General features: G+C 48.9%; 1 protein-coding gene across 2 annotated transcripts in view; it reads left to right on the top strand.

The window, feature by feature from the left end:
* The window catches only part of LOC124034188 (fibrosin-1-like protein), a 437,533-nt gene that overhangs the window by 398,426 nt on the left and 18,528 nt on the right, over positions 1 to 20,579 (top strand). For both annotated transcript variants that reach the window (XM_046347042.1, XM_046347043.1), the window contains one exon: positions 12,026 to 12,074. In XM_046347042.1, coding sequence (XP_046202998.1) covers positions 12,026 to 12,074 — 49 coding nt within the window. The remainder of the gene's footprint in view (positions 1 to 12,025; positions 12,075 to 20,579) is intronic.

Genomic DNA, 20,579 nt, shown 5'->3' with positions numbered 1-20,579 from the left:
GGCTATATCTCCCTCCTCAATACCGTCTCCCACCAGGCTATATCTCCCTCCTCAATACCGTCTCCCACCAGGCTATATCTCCCTCCTCAATACCGTCTCCCACCAGGCTATATCTCCCTTCTCAATACTGTCTCCCACCAGGCTATATCTCCCTCCTCAATACCGTCTCCCACCAGGCTATATCTCCCTCCTCAAAACCGTCTCCCACCAGGCTATATCACCCTCCTCAATACCGTCTCCCACCAGGCTATATCACCCTCCTCAATACCGTCTCCCACCAGGCTATATCACCCTCCTCAATACCGTCTCCCACCAGGCTATATCTCCTTTCTCAATACCGTCTCCCACCAGGCTATATCTCCTTTCTCAATACCGTCTCCCACCAGGCTATATCACCCTCCTCAATACCGTCTCCCACCAGGCTATATCACCCTCCTCAATACCGTCTCCCACCAGGCTATATCTCCTTTCTCAATACCGTCTCCCACCAGGCTATATCTCCTTTCTCAATACCGTCTCCCACCAGGCTATATCTCCCTCCTCAATACCGTCTCCCACAAGGCTATATCTCCCTTCTCAATACTGTCTCCCACCAGGCTATATCTCCTTTCTCAATACCGTCTCCCACCAGGCTATATCTCCTTTCTCAATACCGTCTCCCACCAGGCTATATCACCCTCCTCAATACCGTCTCCCACCAGGCTATATCTCCTTTCTCAATACCGTCTCCCACCAGGCTATATCTCTCTCCTCAATACCATCTCCCACCAGGCTATATCACCCTCCTCAATACGGTCTCCCACCAGGCTATATCACCCTCCTCAATACTGTCTCCCACCAGGCTATATCACCCTCCTCCTACGGTCTCCCACCAGGCTATATCTCTCTGCTCAATACCGTCTCCCACCAGGCTATATCACCCTCCTCAATACTGTCTCCCACCAGGCTATATCACCCTCCTCCTACCGTCTCCCACCAGGCTATATCTCTCTGCTCAATACCGTCTCCCACCAGGCTATATCACCCTCCTCAATACCGTCTCCCACCAGGCTATATCTCCCTCCTCAATACCGTCTCCCACCAGGCTATATCTCCTTTCTCAATACCGTCTCCCACCAGGCTATATCACCCTCCTCAATACCGTCTCCCACCAGGCTATATCTCCCTCCTCAATACCGTCTCCCACCAGGCTATACCTCCCTCCTCAATACCGTCTCCCACCAGGCTATATCTCCCTTCTCAATACTGTCTCCCACCAGGCTATATCTCCCTCCTCAATACCGTCTTCCACCAGGCTATATCTCCCTTCTCAAAACCGTCTCCCACCAGGCTATATCTCCCTCCTCAATACCGTCTCCCACCAGGCTATATCTCCTCCTCAATACCGTCTCCCACCAGGCTATATCTCCCTCCTCAATACCGTCTACCACCAGGCTATATCTCCCTTCTCCTACCGTCTCCCACCAGGCTATATCTCCCTCCTCAATACCGTCTCCCACCAGGCTATATCTCCCTCCTCAATACCGTCTCCCACCAGGCTATATCACCCTCCTCAATACGGTCTCCCACCAGGCTATATCACCCTCCTCAATACTGTCTCCCACCAGGCTATATCACCCTCCTCCTACGGTCTCCCACCAGGCTATATCTCTCTGCTCAATACCGTCTCCCACCAGGCTATATCACCCTCCTCAATACTGTCTCCCACCAGGCTATATCACCCTCCTCCTACCGTCTCCCACCAGGCTATATCTCTCTGCTCAATACCGTCTCCCACCAGGCTATATCACCCTCCTCAATACCGTCTCCCACCAGGCTATATCTCCCTCCTCAATACCGTCTCCCACCAGGCTATATCTCCTTTCTCAATACCGTCTCCCACCAGGCTATATCACCCTCCTCAATACCGTCTCCCACCAGGCTATATCTCCCTCCTCAATACCGTCTCCCACCAGGCTATACCTCCCTCCTCAATACCGTCTCCCACCAGGCTATATCTCCCTTCTCAATACTGTCTCCCACCAGGCTATATCTCCCTCTCAATACCGTCTTCCACCAGGCTATATCTCCCTCCTCAATACCGTCTCCCACCAGGCTATATCTCCCTCCTCAATACCGTCTACCACCAGGCTATATCTCCCTTCTCCTACCGTCTCCCACCAGGCTATATCTCCCTCCTCAATACCGTCTACCACCAGGCTATATCTCCCTTCTCCTACCGTCTCCCACCAGGCTATATCTCCCTCCTCAATACCGTCTCCCACCAGGCTATATCTCCCTCCTCAATACCGTCTCCCACCAGGCTATATCTCCCTTCTCCTACAGTCTCCCACCAGGCTATATCTCCCTCCTCAAGGCCGTCTCCCACCAGGCTATATCTCCCTTCTCCTACCGTCTCCCACCAGGCTATATCACCCTCCTCAATACTGTCTCCCACCAGGCTATATCTCCCTCCTCAATACCGTCTCCCACCAGGCTATATCTCTCTCCTCAATACCGTCTCCCACCAGGCTATATCACCCTCCTCAATACCGTCTCCCACCAGGCTATATCTCCCTCCTCAATACCGTCTCCCACCAGGCTATATCTCCCTCCTCAAAACCGTCTCCCACCAGGCTATATCACCCTCCTCAATACTGTCTCCCACCAGGCTATATCTCCCTCCTCAAAACCGTCTCCCACCAGGCTATATCACCCTCCTCAATACCGTCTCCCACCAGGCTATATCACCCTCCTCAATACCGTCTCCCACCAGGCTATATCACCCTCCTCAATACCGTCTCCCACCAGGCTATATCTCCTTTCTCAATACCGTCTCCCACCAGGCTATATCTCCTTTCTCAATACCGTCTCCCACCAGGCTATATCTCCCTCCTCAATACCGTCTCCCACCAGGCTATATCTCCCTCCTCAATACCGTCTCCCACCAGGCTATATCTCCCTCCTCAATACCGTCTCCCACCAGGCTATATCTCCTTTCTCAATACCGTCTCCCACCAGGCTATATCTCCTTTCTCAATACCGTCTCCCACCAAGCTATATCACCCTCCTCAATACCGTCTCCCACCAGGCTATATCTCCCTCCTCAATGCCGTCTCCCACCAGGCTATATCTCCCTTCTCCTACCGTCTCCCACCAGGCTATATCTCCCTCCTCAATGCTGTCTCCCACCAGGCTATATCTCCCTTCTCCTACCGTCTCCCACCAGGCTATATCTCCCTCCACAATACCGTCTCCCACCAGGCTATATCTCCCTCCTCAATACCGTCTACCACTAGGCTATATCTCCCTTCTCCTACCGTCTCCCACCAGGCTATATCTCCCTCCTCAATACCGTCTACCACTAGGCTATATCTCCCTTCTCCTACCGTCTCCCACCAGGCTATATCTCCCTCCTCAATACCGTCTCCCACCAGGCTATATCTCCCTCCTCAATACCGTCTCCCACCAGGCTATATCTCCTTCCTCAATACCGTCTCCCACCAGGCTATATCTCCCTTCTCCTACCGTCTCCAACCAGGCTATATCTCCCTCCTCAATGCCGTCTCCCACCAGGCTATATCTCCCTTCTCCTACCGTCTCCCACCAGGCTATATCTCCCTCCTCAATACCGTCTCCCACCAGGCTATATCTCACTCCTCAATGCCGTCTCCCACCAGGCTATATCTCCCTCCTCAATACCGTCTCCCACCAGGCTATATCTCCCTCCTCAATACCGTCTCCCACCAGGCTATATCTCTCTGCTCAATACCGTCTCCCACCAGGCTATATCTCCCTCCTCAATGCCGTCTCCCACCAGGCTATATCTCCCTTCTCCTACCGTCTCCCACCAGGCTATATCTCCCTCCTCAATACCGTCTTCCACCAGGCTATATCTCCCTCCACAATGCCGTCTCCCACCAGGCTATATCTCCCTTCTCCTACCGTCTCCCTCCAGGCTATATCTCCCTCCTCAATACCGTCTCCCACCAGGCCATATCTCCCTCCTGCCTGGTCTTTCAGACCTCCACCTAGCCCATAGTGATTGTCAGCCCCCTCCAGGACTCTTTTTTTCACAGTACGATGACTGTGCTACTGACCGTGATTTAACCCTGCATGGTAGATAGCACCATCTCTATCAGTGTGATCCCTCACTCTGTGTTATACATGGCATGGCTAGAGATGGAGCTAGCCTAGCTAGCCACACATTATCCTTGTTTTATTACCTGCATCTTTTAGGTTCAGAGTCAGCATGGGGCTAATTGAGTTAAATGGATAGTGATAGCTTAGATGATTTCGTCTGTCTTTCCTTTATTGGGCCAATTTAGCATGTGGCTCGGTGCATTATGCTGTTTAATGAAAGCTGTTCTCAGAGGTTTATCTCTGTTGGAATGTGAAACAGGAATATCACTGCACAGGTTCACTTAACTGGCACTGATAGCTTGCCCAGTTCCCTAATTCAAAGGGAATTTAAATCCGGTAATCTGATTTAAGCAACTCTGACTGTCATTTCCTGCCTTTACAGTTGAGTTTTTCTTCCTTTCTTTTTGATTTATTCGATTTCCCTCAGTCCTTATTTTTCTCCTCTTCCCTTGGTTAAGGTTTTCATTTGTCTCCCCCCCCCCCCTCCAGGTGCCAAGTACTGTGAAATATGTCATGTCCGTTTTCCTAATTTCTCTTTATCTGGTTACGGTGGCCCCAGGAGGCTGATGGTAGAAGTGGGGGCTGCTGCCGCTGTGATTTGTGACCCTGCCTATCTCTGGCTGCATGGGGCTTTAATGCCATGCCTCTGTCCTTCTCCTGCTGATGAAACAGGCCCTTGCACTCCCCTGATAGGCTGCTAATTTATATAATAAACTGACAGGCGACCATGATAAGGGCTAGCAACTGCTCCTCAACAGCAGGGAGGGAAGGGGAGATTGGTGTGTGCGTGTGTGTGTGTGGGGGGGGTGATGGTAAAGGGAGAAGGGGGAGTGGTATCTGAGATACAGGGTAATATTTTACACAAAGCTCAAGCCCCTCTCTCTCTCTCTCTCTCTCTCTCTCTCTCTCTCTCTCTCTCTCTCTCTCTCTCTCTCTCTCTCCACATTTACTTACCCTGCCACTGTTGCTAGGGAAAGGAAGACCATGGAGTCGTCTCCCCTGCGCACACACAAACACACACTTGACTTTTGTATTTATTTGTTATCGTGCAACTCATGTTGATTGCGGCATTGTTGGGAAAGAGCAAGCTAGAAAGGCCTTTCACTGTACTTGTGCATGTGACAATAAAAACGTGAAACTTGAAAACACACACACACACACATCATGGCTGGCTGTGAAAATGGCACCGTGTGCAGGGGGACGACTCCATTTTGCAGAGTCAAACTGTGGAATGCATTACTATGTTAATTGTGCTCGAGGTGAGGGAGGCTCAATATCTAATGGTTTCTGGTTGACAGTCATGTGGGAGTGTGTCTCTGTCTTCTTTACACTTCTGGGTGTGTATGTGGAGGGGTGTCTGTAATCTTGCCGCGCCACACCTGTTCTGACTGCTGGGGTGTCCTACCTCCCTCCCTCTCTCCCTCCAGCCCCCCGGCCCCCTTCCCTCCCCGCTAACCCTGCCTATCTGCCTGACAGTGTGGGGGAAATGCTCGCGGGCTTATGATAAACGACCACTCGGGAGGTCATTAAGTTTGTGGAACAGAGGAGGAGTATAAGAAGGACAAACGAGCGTAGATCAGAGGAGGGAGATAATTAATTTGGTGTCCCTGTTGAGGTGCGGTGGCAGACAGGCAGGCGGGCAGGCCAGTCATGTATGGCTGAACACAGCAGCAGCCACTCCAGTCTCAGATCCACCTTCACGTTAGCTGCTGTATCAGTCCCACCGCCTGACATTTCGTTTTCTACTGCTACTGTACTGCATCTAAGAGTAGAGAGTGCTGATCTCGGATCAGGTACCCCTGTACATGTAATATTAATCATTATAGTATAAAATGCTAAACTTGATTGGAGATCAACAATCCTACTCTGAGACGCTATGAATTCGGCCCAGGTATGCCAAATGGCGAGCAAGCAAGAGGGTTGGGGTTAGAGAGTGATTTCACTTTATGCGTGGTTGTTGCTTAGGGGAAATATTTATCAAAGCAATGGCTACCCTGACATGATTGTTACATAAATGGCAGATGAAATACGACCTTTGTAGCGGCTTTGGATCCAGTCCAGGCTCTTAATGGCAGAATGGCTGTAAGGGGGATGAAGGAGTCAGGGGAGGTGGCTGGAGCCAGAGGGTGGGTAGAGGAGGCAGGAGGAGATGGTTGGAGCCAGAAGGTGGGTAGAGGAGGCAGGAGGAGGTGGCTGGAGCCAGAGGGTGGGTAGAGGAGGCAGGAGAAGGTGGCTGGAGCCAGAGGGTGGGTAGAGGAGGTGGCTGGAGCTAGAGGGTGGGTAGAGGAGGCAGGAGGAGGTGGCTGGAGCCAGGGGGTGGGTAGAGGAGGCAGGAGGAGGTGGCTGGAGCCAGAGGGTGGGTAGAGGAGGCAGGAGGAGGTGGCTGGAGCCAGAGGGTGGGTAGAGGTGGTGGCTGGAGCCAGAGGGTGGGTAGAGGAGGCAGGAGGAGGTGGCTGGAGCCAGGGGGTGGGTAGAGGAGGCAGGAGGAGGTGGCTGGAGCCAGAGGGTGGGTAGAGGAGGCAGGAGGAGGTGGCTGGAGCCAGAGGGTGGGTAGAGGAGGCAGGAGGATGTGGCTGGAGCCAGAGGGTGGGTAGAGGAGGCAGGAGGAGGTGGCTGGAGCCAGAGGGTGGCGAGAGGAGGCAGGAGGAGGTGGCTGGAGCCAGAGGGTGGGTAGAGGAGACAGCAGGAGGTGGCTGGAGCCAGAGGGTGGCTAGAGGAGGCAGGAGGAGGTGGCTGGAGCCAGAGGGTGGGTAGAGGAGGTTGGAGGGGGTGTTGGCCGTTGGGTGACAGTGGAGGAGGAGAGTATGTGTCGGAGCAGGGTGACAGTGATGAAACACCAACCCGGGACGCAAATTAACAGAAGAGTGTGGCGGGTGGTGTGGGGAGTTGGCGGGTGGGCAGGGACAGAGTGGGGCTGCCAGGGTAATTGAGAGCTTGGTTGTCTGTGCCAGCTAGCGTGCCTCCTCTGAGTCCCCCCCTCCCCTCCGCATATCTCTCTCTGCTCCCTCTCCCGCTTTGATAAATGAATGGTCTGTGAAGTGGATGCTCTGTGATGTGCAGTGTTGCATCATGTCATGGCCGCCCAGTGCCCACACCTGTGTTAGTCCAGACAGAACAGGAGGGGAAGTGACACACCCTCCCTGCCCTGCCTTCCCTCTCCTCTCCCGATGGATGGATGGATGATGGTAGGTGGGTTGTACCATGGGAGGGATGCAGGGGGATGTTGGAGGAACATATGGCTGAATGGTTCATGTATCAAACAGCACTGCAGGGAATATGGTGCATATTGATTGGCTTTGTGTAAAAAATAATCCAGACTTTAGGCTCAAAGGGAGAGCAGAGGCAATAAGGTATCATCACTATCGATCAGTATCGGCCCATAGATGAAATACAGTAAGTTTGTTCCCATGTCTTGGTCAGCTAAACCCACTGCATACATTTGGTGTTATAAGCCATAGCTGGTCTGTGGTGGTCAGTGGGTGTTTGTTACATGCTTCCGAAAGGGATTGGGAAGGATAGTCAATATGGAAAAGAGCATCTGCTATGATTGAAATATAAACAGTCAAATGTGAAAGGTTGTGGGTTTGGAACCACAACAGAATCCCTCGCACAGCTCCAGCAAAGCCTCTTTTTGATATTCCGCAGTTAAACAGTCAACTGATTTTACAATTCTATTCTGTACAAAATGTACCCAGAGATTATTTTCACGAGGACGAGGAGTAGAGTTTCTGCTTGGGTCTCTATTTGGCATTTTGTTCTGGTTTTGTTTTCTCCCTAACCACCACACATACCTATAGCCCCCCTCCTCCTCCCCCTCCTCCATTTGGAAATATCTAGCTCAGTGTTCAGGAATGCAAAGCACGCAATACGAGCTGTAGATCAAAGGTAAGGCTTCGCCCCGGACAGATCGTTTGATATAAAGCACTGGGAAATTGGTCTCTCAGCAGTCTTTTCTAAATGAGGTTAATTGAATGTGGGTAATTGCTGACCTTCCTGTCTTTGTGAAATCACATCCTTAACTGATCAATGCCGTTCATAAATTCATGGCTGAAGGTCATTCTGTTGATTACCTTTCTACCCAGCCCGCTACAGAGCTGCAGCCAAAGCTCATTAGCTTCATTGTGCAGAATTTAGTGGAAACGTTTTTAATGCTTTTTACAATTGCTAACCATTTGTTATATTTCTCTGCAGTGACAGCAGATGTAGAAATGCCCCACTACATTAAGTGTCTCACTAAATGTTGGGTATTGGTTTTCCCGCTCCCTCTCTCTGTGTGCTATTATCAGGAGATTTATGCAGCCAATATGTCAGACGTGTACTGGGAAGTTGAGGGACTTGTAACTAATGGTGTAATTCGTCATTTGGCATTCCCTAAATCTTGGAACTATGGTGCTGCGTGTGGCTGTTTGGGGAGTTAGCACTCCGTTGGTGGGATTACACGCCCCTACCCCCCTCCACCGCCTACCTGCCTCGTTCCCTCTCTCTCTCTCGCTCTCCCCACACCAGGCCTGGTGAGGAAACGAGAGAATTTCACAGCTGCTGTGAGCAGGCCCCGGCTGAGGCCTATGACCTCCTTGTTGCATTTTTGTCCGTTTTTCTTTCTCTCTTTTTTCTCTCCAGCAGGCAGGCAGCATGTTTCCTCAGGGAGCCCTTGTGTGGCTCAGAGGAAGCTGAATCATAAAGCATGGCTAATGAATAGAATAGAGAAGGAAAGCTAAAGCCTGCTGACGGCTCTCCTGAGAGAAGGCCAGGCCACGAAGCCTCAGGCTCAAATAGCAGACTGCCCCAAAGGTCAGGCTTCCTGCGGCCCAGTCCAAGGGCTTTTGGCTCGCAGCAATGTGGCTTGAATTTCCTTTGTTTTTAAATTGTTAGATTTCCCTGATTCCTTTGGAAAACCTGGCCTTTGGTTGGTGCCCCCCCCCCCTCTCCTTTCCTCCCCTCTCCTCTTTTTCAGTTCTCTTCTTTCGTTCCCTGTCTGTTTTTTAATAGTGGACAGGGTTCCCCTCAACAAAGAGAGTGTGATTTAGTTATTTTATACATGACCTGTGCGCACCGCAACCACAGGCGCAGAAACTGCCAACAGAACAGCCCTCTGGAAAAATGTAAACTTGACCAAGCTAACCCAGAAGTTCATAGCAACAACATTTTTTTTGCCAAAAGCAGACCCTGTTTTGACATGCCTAAGGACTGCCTTTGTAATTTGTCCTTGTAATGATGAATTACTGACTCATGTGGGGAAGAGTGGATACAAAACAGAGCATTACATCTAAATACTGGTTGCTGAAACAACTACGTTTGTTGGAATTTAAAAACAATTAGCTAGAAACAGAATTCTCCTTTACTGAACGCATACGGATACAGAGGTCTTAGTCCGGCCCACGGGTGATTTGAGTTTTTTTTTTAAACACCGTTCGGGGGAGGGAAACAAACTCAATGTACTTTAAAATGACTAAATCGAATTGGAACTGTGTAGACATGATAATCGACCTATATTCATTCTGTTTCTTGTCTGTCCAGCACGCTAACATTCACTAGACAGTCAGGTAGTGTCGAAAATTCCAAAAAACAACGGATAGGACTATTTCTTGCTAGTTTTTGCTAGTTTTGCTAGCAAGGAAATATAATACATTTTCAGTGCGGCCATCCGGACCTCGTTAAATACCAAATGCGGCCACTGGGGCAAAATGAGTTTGACACCCCTGTTTAACATCCAACCCAGGTAGCCTAGTGGTTAGAGCGTTGGACTAGTAAAAGTTGTAGTTTCGAGTATGACCAAACCATTTTGTTTTCATGGCCGTGTGTGCCTCTCCGAGCTCCCAGCACCCAGACCTCGACCCAGCTCCCGTGTCCACTTGACAAGCATTCATTTCTCCTGATCCATATTTTCACACAGGCCCTCCAGGGCAGCCGGTGATTCAGACAGGCGGACGGGTGGCGAGGCTTGCTACATGGAGCGTTTAATGTGGGAGCGCTAGCTCACAAAGAGCGTAGTGTTGCAGACGCCCTGGTTCTGGGAGAATGGAGGAGGCCAATGCAGAACACTTGTCTTTTTCTCCTCTTCACCAACAGGGTGGAATGCAACACGACAACACTGCTACTGAAGCTAAGGATTCACTTCTACCTCTGCCTTGAAAATACACCATGCCCTTATACTGTACCATACCCTTACTGGGCATTACAGAGTTATTGGAGCACTTTAGAGGCTGGAGGAGCACTGTTATAGTTTATATTAAAAGAGAGAGTGTCTCCACATTAACACTTTAGTCTAGTGTTCAGTAAAGGCGGTAGCGGTGTCTAGATTGGAAGGTATTAGAAGAAGAGTCTTCAGAACACTTGAGCAGACTGAGAGAAGCCAAGGAGCGACATCTGTGTTTACAGTGTGTTCTCCCTCTGATTCACTGACAGTGCTTTACATATGTTCTCTTTGTGCTGTGTAAACTACAATGATGGCAGTTAAGGACACTGGGGCCCAATGGATGAAGCATATGCTCAGTTTTAACAGCTTTTCTTAGTCTTGGCGAGGAGGGGAAACAGTGATTTACACCAAGACTGACCTCGTGGGATAAGGAAGATGTTCCGTGTTAATATTATCTTTTAAATGCACACTTTTGTCACCCTCTCGCAAAATAGCAGGTTGTCTGTGGTTGATTTATGACTCCAGAGCTGTGTTTAAAAGTTCTGTGTCTCGCCGGCCGGGTTTGATGTGTATTTTTGTTCAAATGTATGGTGTGTTTTCTTTCTGGAGAGGCTTGCCAGAATCTCCACATACATCTGACCAGGGAGGGAAGCCCAGTGTTTAGTCTACACGTCTCTGCTGTCACTTCATAGTCAGATGCCTTTTTCCCCTTCCATCTTTTTGTCTCTGACCATTACTCACAGTGGTGTATTTGCTCGACTCTCAGGAGGGACTCGCCTCTTAACAACTTCTCTCAACTGAACCTTTATAACTGTGGAAATTATATAGTAGTGATTTAATGCAGAGTTGGATAAAGCAAATATTTAATGTAACATTTTCTCCTAAAAATCATATTTTGACGACAATGATTCAATAATGAAAAGTATTACAGTGTGGCTTGAGCGAGAGTTAGATTTTTGCCGATTTACAATTGACGGTTGAGCAGCATTAGCTTGTTGTGGTCGTTCATTGTGTTGTGTTGTGGTCGTTCATTGTGTCGCGGTGTGGTCGTGTGTTGTGTTGTGTGTAGGGTCTTTGTACGTTCTCAGCTCCTGCTAAGAACCTGCAGAGGATGATCCACCATACAGTAGTGCCCTCTCCTCTCCTCTCATCTCATCTCCTCTCCTCTCATCTCCTCTTCTCTTCCTCTCCTCTCCTCTCTGACAACCTCATGTGCTGTGAGTATGAGTGGGCTGGCTGGCTCTCAGGTGGCACAACAGTGCCCCCTAATGTTACCATGGCTCTGTCTGGACTGAAAGAGTTCAGCTCTGCTTAGAGAGAGGGCCGTTGTGAGAATAAGGAACTCAGTCAGGTGCAGAGAAGGGGCTGCTTCTCAATGAAGCAGATTGAACACAAGTCAAGGAGGCACTGTGATGATTTTCTATGGGTGAAGTAGAGTACAGGAGCTGTATTGGAACGGAGAGTTGTTGTGTCCATATACATAGGTTGCAGTAGATCCGTGGAAATATGTCTGTTGGACCCAATAGAGACATCCATGTTAGCCATCTTGGTGGTCCCAAATGGAATAGAATTAGTGTGTTATAATCATGAACATTTTGGCGGATGTTTTAGAAGGACCCATCCCCGTCCTCTATTGTGTCGTGAATGCAATGCAGTTTGCCACGTTCTCTGAGGTGTCCCACCTTCGTCTGGAAACGACCAATGTCTTCCACAGAGGTCATCCATCTAACCAGACTATTAATGTTTCTCCGTCCTCTTGTCTTCCAGGTATCTGACGTAGGATCCGAGAAACTATTTTCCCCCACTACACCCAAAGGTAAGACGTTTGTTCTTCTATAGGCACCACAAACCATTTCCCCCCTGTGTGGTCCATTTCCCCCCTGTATTGTCCTTATAGATGACATTTCAACGAACACCAAGGCAGTTTATAACATGCCAACGATGTCTTCTGATTAGAATCTGATTGAGCACAAATCAGAACATCCACATTTGTATATTTTCTTCCCTGTGGAACTGTGTTGGGACACCCAACCGAAGGCCGACATATCTCCCTTCCCACACACAACATTCAGGCTCATTAGAGTGGATTTACAGGCTCCGTGCCACATGCTCCCAATCCATAAATGGGAAGGTCCCCCCAGGCTACAAGGCTTCTGACAGCAGGCCAGACAGTAATGGCGGCCAGAGGCCAGGACAGAGGAGGGATGAGGAGGGAGGGGCCTGAGCCTCTCAGTCGACATAATCACAGGTCCACTGGGAATTGACGGAGGGTTTAGGGGTCGGAAGAGTGTAGGACAGGAGTACTGCACCTGTACTCAGGCTGAATGGGGAGCTGGTGTAAGGATGTGGAGGCGGGCAGGGGAGCGGAGGGGTGGACAATCCCCTGCCTGATGAAAGATAGCAGTATGAAGTCCACGTCCCCCCCAGGGCAGGAACCAGACCCATTAACAGATGCCGCATGATGGATATTGTGTAAAATGGGGCCATTTTCAGGAGGAGATAGAAAGAGTGCATGTCTGCGGGCCAGCTTGCCTTGGATAGATTAGGACCCAGCCTGTTTTATGCCTGAACAGAAACAGTAAATTACAACTTTCAGACATTACAGTATGGAGCTCATGATTTTCAAAACAGCCAGGACACATGTCCAAGCCTCGAGTTTACTACTGTCGTTGTCAGTTAAGATTGTTGTTGTTGGCCGAGTTGCTGGTTTATCACATGCACGCACGTGCAGACACACACACACACACACACACACTGACTCTCTCCCACATCCAGTCTGGAGAGGGCCTAGCTGTGTCAGTGGGCAAGCAGGTCTTGGGGAAATCCTGCTAATGTGAATCCCATTCCATGTCCAATGCACACCATGCGGACCCAGGGATTAGGACTGGAGAATTACATCCAGGCAATCCCATCAGAGGTCCTTGCCTGTTTGTCACAGGGATCAACGGCACTGTGTGTGTGTGTGTGTGTGTGTGTGTGTGTGTGTGTGTGTGTGTGTGTGTGTGTGTGTGTGTGTGTGTGTGTGTGTGTGTGTGTGTGTGTGTGTGTGTGTGTGTGTGTGTGTGTGTGTGTGTGTGTGTGTGTGTGTGTGTGTGTGTGTGTGCGCGTGCGCGTGTGCGTGTGTGTGCGCGTGTGTGTGTGTGAAAGTCCGGCAACAATAAGGGCACCAGATTAGGATTAGGATGAAAAGGAAAAGCCAGGGGATGGCTCTGGCTGGATCATCTGATTCAGTGATGAGTGAGAGGTTATTATCGTGTTAGCTGCTACCATTGCATGCAGTCCCTTTGCCAACGTACTGTAATGGATCCTAGTTTTATGTGTGTGTGTGTGTGTGCATTAATGTGTGGTTCATACATGTGTATGTGTTAGCCAGGCCTGTGTGTAGAATGCAGAGCAGCCTGGGGGATGTTTTCCTCTAGTTTACCATGCATTGTATCTATGTCCTATTACCAGTCTGGCACTCAGTCCTTAGGGACCAATCTACATTCTACAATCCTCTCAGCCCCTGATCACTGGGCCTACACAGTTCTTGGCTCCGAGAGATTGGGCGCACTCACACACACACACACACACACACACACACACACACACACACACACACACACACACACACACACACACACACACACACACACACACACACACACACACACACACACACACACACACACACACACAGTTGGTAAAGCACTGACAGTGCTAATGAGCATTTTGACTAATTTCCTGTATTTTGACATTTTGCTCGTTTCTGACAATTTCACCTTTAATTAGTCATTTTAGATGAGTTGCATCATCACCAAGTTGACAGTCCGACATAGTAATCATTGAAGGCAGCCAACCACAATAATGGCTTTAAAGGGATACGTCGGGATTTTGGCAAGGAGGCCCTTTATCTTTTTCCCCAGAGTAGGAGGAACTTGTGGATACCATTTTTATGTCTCCGCGTGCAGTTTGAAAGAAGTTGCTAACTAGCGCTAGCGTAATTGCTAACTATGTTAGTGCAATGACTGGTGTTCTATGCTATCTGCTAGCATGCTAGTTAGCATTGGCTTGCGAAACTACCTCTAATTTTTCTTCATACTGGACACAGAGACAGAACAATGGTATTCACGAATGCATCTGACTCTGGGGAAGTAGATAAAGGGCAAATGTATCCCTTTTAGTAACACTCAGAAATCCTAACAGTTTTTTTCCTCATAATTTGCTAGAGCATTTCTTCTTCTCTGTATTACTACCTCCTTCACAGCATCAATGCAGTTTTCTTTATGCTATGGAAAACAGTATTCTTCAACCTTCTGGAGTCTGACCTTAGTGCATGACTGCGGTGCTTTCAATGATTAGGTAAGAAGGTTCCGGTAGCTACCAGCTAGCTCCAGTATGGTAAAGGACAGACGTTACCTAACCGTTATCAGAGTTGTTGTTTAGCTTCGTCGTGAACTTCCTGAGAACTATTGATTTCTTGAAGGAGAAACACTGTCTTAAAGTCTTGTGTGGGGCTTTGGGGCATTGCATTTATTGAAAGAGATCTGGTTGCAGTTCAGAGTTGACATTTCTCAGTTCTTGGAAGGCGAATAAAAAGCTAAATGTAGCTGCTGAGGACGTATGGGTTCTGCTACCAGGAGAGGATAAACATACTTCGTGGGTACTTACGAAACTCAAGCAGAGCTCCTATGGAAAAAGAGAGCGTGACATACCACCTACCTACCAGAAACTGGAAACACACAGAGACGCTAGTGAAAGCAGGAAATGTCTGAGGGGAACAGCACTCTAGTTCTCTCACTCTGCCTGGGAGGCCATTTTGGCTCTGTCGTGTCTAACAGGGGTTTCATGTGAGTGGACAGACGAACCCAATTTGTTCCCTGAGCCAAACCAGGGGCATCTTGGGATAGGTGGGGGAGAAAGATTGGTGAAAACCCATTTCTGAAGTGGATTTGTGCCCATATAATCCTGATTAATTTTGACCCGTTGTGCTCATTTTAAACAGCGCATTACAGTAAGCGTGAACACAGCGAGCTTCGGGCTAAACCAGGAGCTTAGCGGCTTTGAGAGGCTTAGCAGCAGATGGCATTTTAAGCTGGACTTAATAAATTGTTTCCATTAAACTTACCGGCCCACACATACTGGATTAGGCGAGCGGAACAAAGGAAGGAGGAGAGCGAGAGAGCAGAAGAAGTGGTGGAAAAAACACAACAGCCACCACCACCACACAAATGACACTCCATGTAACTGTTACTGTAGCCACGGTTAAAGGTAGGACATGGTTTAGGCTACTGCTGCTTGCGTCACGGAGGTGGAATCCACTGGAGTTGGATGTAGACATCAACTCGTCACGGATGTCAGAGACTAATTAGCTTAATTGACATGAGGGTAAACAAATAAAATAATAAACAAATGAATAAACCATTTAGCTTCCCATGTGGAGGATTTAGCTTTGTTTATCCTTACCTGTTCATATATAAACAACCATACAATACAAACACCAATATCCAGAGGAATGGTATTCAGAATAGCTTTTTTTTCCTAGCATTTTTCATATCCAGAATTCTCAGTACCAACGTTGAGAACCCATTCCTTGTGGGGCTGAAGCCCCCCCCCCCCCCTCTCTCCCTCTCTCTCCCTCCTATGAGCTCATGGTAGCTCTCTAAGCCCTCATTATGTGCTACACAGCCCAGGGTCCCCGTGTCGAATCGCTAATCAAGCGGCCTGTCTGCTCTGCAGCCCTGCCTGCCACTCAATAGGTGCTGAGTGCCCTTTGTTCCTGAAGGCTGCTGTTTGCCGCATGTCAATAACAAGGCTATGGCTTGGGTATAGCAGCCTATAGGTCCACTCCACACACAGCCAGGAATATAGAATAGAGTCAGTCATACCTCTTGCATACACGAAGAGAGAGAAGAGACTAGAGAGGGAGAGGTTGGGTGGGTCAGGGGCAGGGAGAACAAGCAGATGAGAGTGTGTTTGTAATGCACCAGGCGATGCTCCTCTGGCCGGGTCATTGTGATGTTGCTAACCTCAGCGCGGCGGCGGCACAGTGTTTGTGGGCTTTCGCCCATTTAAATAATGACCAGCTAATCAGCTTTGCAGGCTGTTGAGTCTGAGTGGAGGAGTGGAGCGAGCGCGTAGGAGAGAGTGGCTGACTGGGTTGGGGGCAGACGGGATGCGTAATAGGGAGAACGCAGGGAGGGCGCAGGGGCTTTCTGTAGCCCACGCAGCCAGATTACAGGGCTGTATTAAATGCAGCCGTCACTGCGGAGGAATCTTAAGCCCGGTAAACCTCACTGCGGTACCTACTCTGATTGGTTTTGACGAAGCGCAGCTTGCTGGAAATGCTTTCTTTATCAGGGCCTGATGGCCTGTATTGACAGAACACTTATGTCTGGGCGCTCGGGGGGGGGGTGGTTCGTCGTTTGGCACATAGACCACAGACACACTGTGTACTGTGCCATGGGGAGCTGGGTTGTTCCAGAATTGCCATGCTTCAGCTGGATGTTGCTCCCATAGAATAGAATGATTATCTTTCTATGGTTCCGCCGTCACTGCTCTCCCCACACTACCACCTCCGTGGTTATTGTCGCGCCTGCGCTAAAGCTCATTTGTTTCCCTGATTCAATTTAAATGTTAAACAGGAGTAAATCTTTTCAGAATGCCCAGGCCCTTAATATGTTTCTCCCTCCCTGTGCTGTCTGTCGCCAGCCGGGGACAAAACAACATCACTAGAATCAGTGGGGCAACCAAAGCGTGTTTGTGTTTGTTTCTTTATTAATCCCCTCAGCTATTATTGTTCACGGTCATAGGAGAGCTTATGAGCTGGGTGATGATTTGTTTTTGGAGAACGCGCCTGTTATTAATGCTCCTTTTATTGATAGTGCTAATGCTGTTTGTGCAGTCGTCCCTGTCAGAGAGATGAAAATGAATAGAGGGAGCGCTGCGGAGATAGGACACGTGTTTAATTATTAATTGAGCCATTACTGACAGAGATTGCCTTTTTTGATTTAAGGCAGGAAGCTGGCTTCAGGGAGAGAAAAAGCAATTACAGAATTCCCAGCCTGCACTGCAGCTGCCCATTGCTCCGCCGTGCGAGAGCGGAAAAACACACCGTGTTAAACCGTCTTTTTCCATAAATTATTTTAATTCTTCTTCAATATTTATAGCGTTTTAAATGACGACGACATTGTCATGTTCTATTCATAGGGAGAGGCAGGCAGGGAGGGAGGCAGGGATACGGGCGTGCCAACAGGACTAAGCCACAGCCACAGCACCTCTCTGGTCGCTCCTCTCCTCTGCTCTGGAAGACACCTGGAGGGATTTGTTATGTTTATAATACAGTTTAGGAAATGATGTCAGAACGCAGCACAAGATATTTGTCCTAGTTTTCTGTCATAAATATACTAGGTGTTTTTTTTCAATGTCCATTTTCTCTCAGGCTTTTCTAGAAGGGCAATTAGTTCCCTTGCAACGTCAATGCTGGTGTGTCATGCGATCCCACAGTGCTTTGCTAGTTGTCCCCTTTAGAGGGTATTTTAGTTCCATTAGAAAATGGACTGCTCTGTGCAAGACCTCGCTCTTAACGATATATTAACTTAGCTCCCGTGTAGAGTTGCGCTATGCTAAGTGGGGACTTGCCGTCCTAACATTGGCCCCAAGCAGATATTTAGCTACTGCACCTGGGTCATGTTCAGTAGGCACGAAACTGATTAAAATGGTCCCAAACAGAATGAAACCACGAGGCTCTATCTAATCCAAAACAAAATGTTATTTTTTTTACTTTTTCTTTGCAAAACTCTTTTTTTAAACGTTTCCCCACATTCTAATAGAGTGCATCTCTAGACAGAAGCTGCAGTCATGCCAGTCCCTGTCATCCCTGTCCTTAACGAGAACGGCCAGGCTGGCAAGAAACCCAACACCTGTCCATCATCCTTATCACTGGCTGTCGTCAGTGTCAATGGGTGGCGCAGGGCTGTTGTGACAGAGAGTGGGCGTGTAGTTGAAGGCTTTGTGATTAGGCCTCTCTCTGTGCAGCTGTCTCAGTGGTTTATTGACTGAATATGGATCCAGCTATAGTGCAGTTGAAGAGACAACAGCTAAGGGAGCAATTACTAAGTCACTTGTAGCCACCACTGATCTTTTCTGGAAGGTGGTTTATGAGGGCTGTGTGATGTCTGGCCATACAGCTGCTGAGCATATTGTTCAATATATTGTTTTTATCATTGAATGATAAAAGGAATATAATGTGCTACCAGGGACCAGTGACTAGGTCTATAAAAAAAAGTGGTCAGATGAAGCAGATGCTAAGCTACAGGACTGTTTTGCTAGCACAGACTGGAAAATGTTCTGGGATTCTTCCGATGGCATTGAGGCATCAGTCACTCGCTTCATCGAGGACGTCATCCCATGAGTGACTGTACGTACATAGCCCAACCAGAAGCCATGGATTACTGGAAACATTCGCAATAAGCTAAAGGATAGAGCTGCCGCTTTCAAGGAGCGGGACTCTAACACGCTTACAAGAAATCCCGCTACGCCCTCCGACGAACCATCAAATAGGCAAAGCGTCAATACAGGACTAAGATCGAATCGTACTACACCGGCTCTGACGCTCGTCGGTTGTGGCGTTGCTTGCAAACCATTACAGACTACAAAGGGAAGCACAGCCGAGAGCTGCTCAGTGACACGAGCCTACCAGACGAGTTAAACTACTTATATGCTCGCTTCGAGGCAAATAACACTGAAACATGCATGCTGTTCCGGACGACTGTGTGATCACGCTCTCCACAGCCAATGTGAGTAAGACCTTTAAACAGGTCAACATTCACAAGGCTGCTGGGCCAAACAGATTACCAGGATGTGTACCCACGATCATGTGCTGACCAACTGGCAAGTGTCTTCACTGACATTTTCAACCTCGTCTGTAATAACAACATGTTTCAAGCAGACCACCATAGTTCCTGTGCCCAAGAACACCCAAGGTAATCTGCCTAAATGACTACCGTTCCGTAGTATTCATGCCTGTAGCCATGAAATGCTTTGAAAGGCTGGTCATAGCTCACATCAACACCATTATCCCAGAAATCCTAGACCCACTCCAATTTGCATACCGCACCAACAGATCCACAGATGATGCAATCTCTATTGCACTCCACACTGCCCTTTCCCACCTGGACAAAAGGAACACCTATGTGAATATGCTATTCATTGACTACAGCTCATCATTCAACAACGTAGTGCCCTCAAAGCTCATCACTAAAGCTAAGGACCCTGGGACTAAAGAGCTCTCTTTGCAATTGAATCCTGGACTTCCTGACGGCCGCCCCCAGGTGATAAGGGTAGGTAACAACACATCCGCCACACTGATCCTCAATACTGGCTCAGTCCCCTCCTGTATACCCAGTTCACAACTGCACAGCCAGGCACGACTCCAACACCATCATTAAGTTTGCTGATGACACAACAGTGATAGGCCTGAACACCGACAACGATGAGACAGCCTGTAGGGAGGAGGTCAGAGACCTGACCGTGTGGTGCAAGGACAACAACTTCTCCCTCAACGTGATCAAGACAAAGGAGATGATTGTGGACTACAGGAGAAGGAGGACCGAGCATGTCCTCATTCTCATCAATGGGGCTGTAGTGGAGCAGGTTGAGAGCTTCAAGTTCCTTGGCGTCCACATCACCAACCGACTAAAATGGTCCAAGCACACCAAGACAGTCATGAAGAGGGCACAACAACACTTTTTCCCCCTGAAAAGATTTAGCGTGGGTCCTCAGATCCTCAAAAGGTTTTACAGCTGCACCATTGAGAGCATCCTTGCATCACTGCCTGGTATGGCAATTGATCGGCCTCCGACCGCAAGGCACTGCAGAGGGTAGTGCGTTCGGCCCAGTACATCACCGGGGCCAAGCTTCCTGCCATCTAGGACGTCTATACCAGCCGGTGTCAGAGGAAGGTCCTGGGAATTGTCGGAGACTCAAGCCACCCTAGTCGTGGACTGTTCTCTCTGCTACGCACGGAGGGTGGCGCCAAGTCTAGGTCCAAGAGGCTTCTAAACAGCTTCTACCCCAAGCCATAAGACTCCTGAACAGCTAATCAAATGGCTACCCAGACTATTTGCATTGGCCCCCAACTTCTTTGCTGCTGCTACTCTCTGTTATTATCTATGTATAGTCACTTTAGTAACTCTACCTACATGTACATATCACCTCAATTACATCGACACCGGTGCCCCTGCACATTGACTCTGTAACGGTGCCCTCTGTCTATAGCCCCGCTGTTGTAATTTACTGCTGCTCTTTAATTATTTGTTATTCTTATCTCTTACTTTTGGGG

The sequence above is a fragment of the Oncorhynchus gorbuscha genome, linkage group LG04 (assembly GCF_021184085.1).
Source record: "Oncorhynchus gorbuscha isolate QuinsamMale2020 ecotype Even-year linkage group LG04, OgorEven_v1.0, whole genome shotgun sequence".
NCBI lineage: Eukaryota > Metazoa > Chordata > Actinopteri > Salmoniformes > Salmonidae > Oncorhynchus > Oncorhynchus gorbuscha.
The sequence above is the reverse complement of the archived record's forward strand: the minus strand, read 5'-3'. Positions and strand labels throughout refer to the sequence as shown.